Here is a 7,500-nt window from a genome sequence, read left to right on the forward strand (position 1 = left end):
TGATTTTATTCCTTTTTACAGAACGTGTTTCGCCGGATCGGACAGCACAGATGAGGATGATGAAATGTGAGTATCTAAAATTTATGTTCGCGGGGCGCCACTGTGAGAGGAGATGATCATAAGCTTGATGTATTAATGAAAGTGATTTATATTTTTGCATTTTGACGTTTGTTCTTCTTTACAGTGTTTGTAAAAGCATGCACGAAATTCTCTGTCGACGACAGGTGAGCATATTATTTGCTTTGATTACGAGATTGTTCAGCATAAGGCGTTGACTATTGAAGACTATTCGTCACTATTCGCCACTATTCGCACTGTTCGTACTATTCGCTATTCGCGACTATTCGCTGTTCGCTATTCGCTATTCGCGACTATTCGCTATTCGCTATTCGGGTTTTCCAGACACCCGTGTTGTCTCATGACTCAGTGAAAAGACGTGTACTTTTCAACGTTTTTATTGCTTACAGCTGCTTTTAATGTTGACAGTAGTGTTGGCACCTTCTCAGAATCCATTCCTAGAAGAGCTACTAGGCTTTTAACACTGATATCCGCCGACAGCGTTGGTTTTGTAATTTGCTTGTATTAGACCTTTTTCCTTTCTTCTGACGAAGCCTAGTCTTTTGTTTTTCAAGGCGGCGGTGGTTAAATCTAGTTAGCGTTGAGAGGAAACCTTGCTCTGCTTTTAGTTTAACCGCCTGAACTAAATTAGCTTATTTGGTTTGTTTGGTCTTTGCCTATCTTCCCCTTCACCTCTTGTCAATTTATTTCAAATCGAAGTCTAACTCGATCTTCAACTCGAACTCGAACTCGAACTCGAGTCCAAACTCGAGGGATTGTTTCTCCCCTTGCCATCATTTGACACAGATGCTTCACTGTTTGGCAAGTAAACATGCCGCGGTAACTTACTAGTAATCACGGCGCCCGCTGAATTCCGGCGATGTCACTTTCGATTTTGCGATTTATTTGTGCAGCCGAAACTTACAATAACAAAATTGAACGTAGCAAAAATCTCCCAAAATTTTTGTCGCTGATCGTAACTGTTTATATTCTATATTCACGGTTCAAAATTAATGTTGTTTTCATGTCGTAGATATGTTATTCTCGAGCGACCGTCCTGGAAACTTCCTTCTGCTCTTTCTAAAAACTGTGTATCAATATTTATTTACTTTTGCATCAATATTTGTTTTTGCATAAAGCAAGCTAACAAAATCTGTACCTTGCTGAGTTCGCATTTGTTATCGTTAATAGTATTTTCGGTCCAATGCTTCTGTTTTACGAAGGGGAATGTGTTTTTGGTCATCCATCCAGGCACTAACCCCGCCGAAAATGGTTTGCTTCTACCATGGCACTACAATGATAGACAATACCAAAACAATATCGTGCACTGTTAGAGCTACATATTACGCAAGGACAGATTTTTTTCGTCGTACGAACGTGTGAGAACCTGTGAGCCAAAGGGCCTCTGCTGGTATGACTTCTGGGTGACCCCTTAAATGGTCTTAATGACCCCCCAACTTGAAAAAAATTGTCTGGAACGGTGCACGTACCACAGGCAACCCAGTGTACCCTCACGGAGGGTCTAGTTTCTTATAACATGAACGATGTAGTCAATAAACACCGAAACAAACCTAAGGATATTATTACAGTGCCCCCAAAAAAAATTTTCGTTGATTTACCTTATCTAGGTATTCAGAGTAAAATTGTTACTCAACAGCTGAAATCATGTATTTACAAGTTATATGGTTGTTTAATCCCAGCATTATTTTCAGAAACACTCGCCGAATAAAGTCTTTTTTCCCCTATAAAGACAGACTCAACCTCTCTCTTGGGTCTAAAGTAATTTATATGGCTAGCTGCTGGGATTTTGATGATTACTATATCGGGAAAACAAAACGTCGATTACATGACAGGAAAACGGCGGAACATTTCAGAGCGCAGCGCTGACGAGTAACAGTCATTCTTCTGCCATTGCTGACCATATGACTCAAACAGGCCACAGGATTAAATGGGATCATTTTGACATTTTAACCACTGGACAGTCTGATATACATTATAAAATTAAGGAAACCTTGTTGATTCGCGATTTAAAACCAGCGCTTAATGAAAAAGTTGGCAGTGAGAAACTTGTTATCTACTGGCCATTTATGTTTTTTCAAGCAGATTTAACTAGGTCTGTTTATTTTCATTGTCATTACTTTCCTTATTTGGTATTAGTCTTTGTGTTTAAATTTAATTGTACTTTAGGTAACCGTCACTCCTGAAGATGTATGTTGGAGCATACGAAATGTCAAGTTCATAAAAAGTTTTACAACATGCGTTGTCTCGCTATGTTTATAACCGCAGTTTAATTGTTATTTTTACTCAAGGTAATGAGTATTTTGGTTAACCAGTACCTCCTTGACTTCCGTCCTAATTAAGAACCAAAAAAATGTAACAAAATCTACCAAATTTTAAAAACCTGCAAAGAAAATATGGATTGCATTGTATTACAAAAACCCCAGCATTTTTCCCACTTTGAAAAAGTAAAGTCATACCTAGAAATGGGGAAACTGGGTGGCCCTTCCACCAGATCTTGAGTATACACAGTGCAAATTCTGTTCGTTTTGTAAAAGACTTCCCAAGAAATGTTCATTCAGAATTAGACAATGATGATGATGATGATGGCACAGCAAATTCGTTTGAACTGTGACAGCCACAGACTGACACCCTTTACAGCGGACAAATGGATCTGTCTTTTGATTTAACTTGGAATCAGGGAACAGGAATCTTGTAGGAATTTTTGACTCGGTTAAATTAAACAGTGAAACTTTTCAGTGGCGATTTTCCGCGCATTTTTTTGGAATTAACGATAAATGTAAAGAAGCGTTGTGGAGTCTCATCACACGGTCCTGAATCCATTCCAGTTGAGATTTCCAGGACTAAAAATTGTTTATAAATCAATCACATAAACCTCGCCATGGCATATGGATACGTTGAAATTTTCGCATTGAATAAACAAAAGATCAGTAGCTAGACAATACACGCACCGGTAAATGTTGTCAATGACGCATGGAGAAAAACGATACACGGACACGACCATGGAGTGAAAACGATACACGGCGAATTTCGAAAACTGTCTCTGTCAAAATTTTATTAGAAAAGTGTTGTCAGAAGGGATTTTATGTGAATTTGAAGTGGGAAAAAAATTTAACGCCTGGATTTTTTTTTAAATAAAGAAAAACCATTTTTTAAGCCTATTTTTTAACCACCCATGTTGCCATAGCAACAGCACAAAAGGTTGTTTCGCCTGCAATTGGCTGGGGAATAAATACCATCCTATTATTTGTTTGTATTTCTCTATGTTAGCTTATACAAATGGGCATTTATAGGGCCAGGAAACATTCCCAGTGAAGCAAAGCAGTCGTTATAAAGGCCTTCACGTGCGCAAACGCTGGACACTACACTAGGAATACAGGAAATGACATGTAGATATCAGCCCACGACCCCTGGGCTGGCGCTCTTCACTATTTTTGTTGGTTGCCCCTGTTATTTAACGTTACATCACAAATAAAAGATGCATGTTTCATGAATAAAGTTGCGAGTCAAACAAGTGCAAGAGCCATAATACTCTTGACAACTCTGGGACTCAAATACAGAAGTCTCCAGCCGGTTTTTATGTTTGGTTTTTAAAGACTCAATTAATATAACGTTGCATATGTTTACTCCCCTAAACCTACCACTACGGAAACATCTGAAAGAAATTATTGATAATAAGAGTCACCTTGTGTAAGACTGAATAAAGGCAGATCTCAAAAAACCAAGTATAGGAGGAGCGGTCCTACAATACGTCCTCACAAAGTTCCAATTTGAACGACGAGTATAGTTAGGTGAAGTTTGTATCTGACTTTATGCTATCCAAAATTTTACGACCGCAATGACGATTGCCTGAAGATTCCTTTCAGAAATAAGTTACATTTTTTAACGATATGACTTGATATTGCCTTCTGCAGTTGTTCATCTTGCTTTTTTTACAATTCAACATGCTAACACTTTCAAGCAAGCATTCGGTTAAGAGCACTAAATCTACAACCCTTTAAAGAACTGATAGTTCCCAGAATTGCCGTAGCAAATATATTATTTGTTTTTGTGCACTCATTCAGGCACGCGGAGTTTTACCTTGCATGTTCACGGATAGCCATGTTCTGAAGATATCTTCCAAAAGGTTCAAACAAAGGTTTCATTATTCTCAAGTTTTCTTGATAGAGCTTGTTGAGATCTAACTCCTTGAGTTTTCTGCGTGCTGAGGCAACGTGTTCGGCGGCCCTTCCCAATGCCAGGTAGCACTGCCATAGCACGTACCAACGAACGACGATCTCTGGACAATAATACGCATTTCCTTCGAAACTGAAGGCTCTGATGTGTTGATCGACACAATTCCTTTCTAAAGTAGAAAACACTGGAAAACTCCCCGTAATTTCGTCGCTTTCCTCTGGGAAAGAAGTATTTTCCAACATCTTTGCTGCAGCTTCAAAGTTTCCGTCCAAGTAATATTCAAGAGCCACAACAACACAACCCTGGACGTCGCTTTGACAAGAAAGGTCGCGCTGTAATTGGACTAGTTCTTTCACATGAAATGTACGCCACTCAGAGTTGGAGGCAACCTGCTGGAGATAGGCTTTTAAGCACCTCAAGTTTGCAAAGCGGACGCTGTTGGCAATTAACTTCTCCTCTGTTGATTGTGTCCCGTGTGTTGAATCTTGAAGAAATGTTCTGACAGCTTTGAGAACAAATTCTTTACGATCATGGTACTGCTCAGACGCATGCCAGACGACAGCTAATTCTCTGTACACCTTCAAACAGTAATAAATTCGAAAATTTCTCTCACAAAGCAGTTTCAAGTCAGATACGGCCTTTGAGCACTTGTTCAAAAAGTCCATTAGAATTTGCTCGTCAGATATTTTGTAAAACACCGATGTGGTATTGAAGGCCATCCAACTGGTTTGAGAATAGCCATTCAGATAGCACCAAATACCCTCGTCTAACCAGAGATAAGTGTACAACTCTTTACGAATAGCTCGACATATTCTTGATCCCTTTAGTAATTTGTCCTTGGGGATTTCCCAAAACAGGTTGTTCTCTGGCACAAAATAATGCGAACAGAATCCTTCCTGACAGCAACGCTCCAGCTTTTCGAAAAACATCTTCAGGCAATGAACAAGATGAAGGTCAATCCATTGACCAGACTCTGTCTCTTCTATAATCCAGAACATGACGTTTAAACCACAGTAGCTGGGAATTCCAAGATGACTGAGATTCGTTTTCAGCAATGTCTTAGCATATCTATAGCAAATTCTCTGAACATCGTTCCAGGAATTGATAAGGAGCAACTCAGGAATGGAAAAAGAAAGCCTCCACAAAAATTTGGTTCGCGTTGAGTTTGTCAAGGAGTCACAACCCACTTTCTTGGGCTTGGGCACAAGGTCAACCCCATAGTTTAAGATTGCCTCCACAACGTTAGGCTTCTGACAACTGTACTTGCGTTTCCTTTTCACCCAAGCCCTAGCCTCTGCTGGCCAGGATGGGCAATGAAGGGCGAACACATTATCCAATGATCCAAAGTTCACGTAGTTCGGTAAAGTGGATATGTTCCAACGAATAGTTGACGCTGGTCCAGATTGGCGAAAGGTCAACCAGCCGCCGAACCGAAAATAGTTGAAACGAGAATGAAGTTCAGTGAAGACCTCGGATGACAGGAAGTACTCATTTGACCCCTCGGGTTGGAGACTCTGCACACCAGATTCAAGCAAAATCTTTTTTATCTCCTCAGCAGCTGGGAAGCCAAAGTTGTCGGCGCGCACGTTCAGTGCAATCTTGTGGTACAGCTGTGTAAAAACTGAATTGGAGACGTTCAGCTTGAGATACACATGACCAGGGTATTCGGAGGTTTGGATGATTAAATGAGCATTGGTGGTAGCCTTCTGTAGAGTATCAACAAGGATCGACTTGTAAATGTACATCATGTCATTGTCAGACCCCGACATTCCAAGAGATTGAAGTCCGACCCTAAAACTACCGGTGTACTTAACTCTAACCTCTCCCATTCCATATACATCTCCGATTATTTTCTCCTCAAAGGCGATATAAGGGCTCAAAAAACGCTTCCTCTCTTGCCACACTGTGTCGTGCCATTTTCCGATGTTGTACAGAAATAAAGAGAGTGGTGAAGCGGGTACGTCTTTCCCAAAAACCTGTCTGAAGAGAAAAAAAGAAACAGCGATTGTAAGAGTATAAAAGAGCCACAAACCTTTAAGTTTAATAATCTAACAACGCCTGTGGTTTTTGGGGGACAGCCAACCAAACGGCAACGGCGCTCATAACTTAACACGAGACCAGAACATTCCAACGCGCAGCTGAATGGAGATACGTCCAGAAATGCACACAAAAATCCCGGTCTCATGTAAATACCCCCTTAGTTGCATAGTCATAATGCTACTTAATGGACCATTTCAGTCCTAAACAAAAGGCATCATCTTGAAGCTTAGGGGAATAAACTCACACAAACCCTTATTTATGTATGGTTTATTTTTAATTTACTTTATTCTGCATTTTCCATACTCAAGTGCAGTAGTGAGAGTTGCAAAGTTTGGCAGCGGGTCCACAACAATTTGCCTGAAGGCCACGAAAACTTTGCCCTTGCGTAAAAAATACATATAACGTTGTATGGACAAACAGTTATCAATTTATCACAGTAGATGTAAATGTCTTAGTCGTTCACAAACTAGTGATTTATAATTAATGAAAGGCAAGTTTTCAGAATTTTAAGAATTAAGAAAAAATAAGTGAGCAAACTCATACAATGAGATTGAACTAATACTCGCCAGATTTGCCAACGTGGCTGGCCACGACGTATTGAACTAATTTACATACATTTGGCGATTTGACAAGAATTTGCCAAAATAGCCAGATTCGCCAACATGGCTGGCCACCATGTATTGAACTGACTTACATACATTTGGCAATTTGACAAACATTCGCCACAATCCGGCCATATTTGCCGGAATGGTCAAAGTATTGGCGATATTTTGCAAATAATTTTGTTGTTTCTATTGCGTGCAGTGACCTGTAGGCTAAAATCCATTTTCTTAAATAACCCGGACTTGTACTTCCCGAACGTATTAAAGAGAGGCAACATCATTTGAGAAAATGAGAGTAGCTGATTTTTCTAGTTCCATATTGAAATGAAATATCTATTGAATTCGATATATAAAACCTTAAGCTACATAACATCAGATCTTTGTGACTAGTTTCTGGCTACAAGCCGGGATTGCTTCTACTTTCGATCCAGTTTAAAAAAGCATTTTCATCGTGTCCCCGGTGTTGGCCCCTGAATCTTCGATGCAGATGTATTAGAAAGCGCTAGTGGCAATTGCCTTGATTAAAGATGAAAATAAAGATAATCATAGACACAAGATCCGGAAATATATCGTACAGCAAGTACCTGCACAGAGGCAAACCGACCCT

The 7,500-nt window shown here is 39.8% G+C and overlaps 1 protein-coding gene across 2 annotated transcripts in view; it reads right to left on the minus strand.

Annotated features, from left to right (window-relative positions):
* Positions 1-2,977: 2,977 nt before the first annotated feature.
* Positions 2,978-7,500, minus strand: part of LOC137999885 (uncharacterized) — a 4,687-nt gene continuing 164 nt past the window's right edge. Inside the window, exons 1-2 of one of the 2 annotated variants that reach the window (XM_068845848.1) lie at positions 7,478-7,500; positions 2,978-6,231 (exon numbers count right to left, since the gene is read on the minus strand). The exon at positions 7,478-7,500 is cut by the window's right edge and continues 164 nt beyond it. In XM_068845848.1, the coding sequence (XP_068701949.1) occupies positions 4,152-6,231; positions 7,478-7,500 (2,103 nt within the window). In that variant the 3' untranslated portion in view covers positions 2,978-4,151. The remainder of the gene's footprint in view (positions 6,232-7,477) is intronic. The other variant, XM_068845849.1, reaches the window with a different exon arrangement.

The sequence above is a fragment of the Montipora foliosa genome, chromosome 4 (genome assembly GCF_036669935.1).
Source record: "Montipora foliosa isolate CH-2021 chromosome 4, ASM3666993v2, whole genome shotgun sequence".
Taxonomy (NCBI): Eukaryota; Metazoa; Cnidaria; class Anthozoa; order Scleractinia; family Acroporidae; genus Montipora; species Montipora foliosa.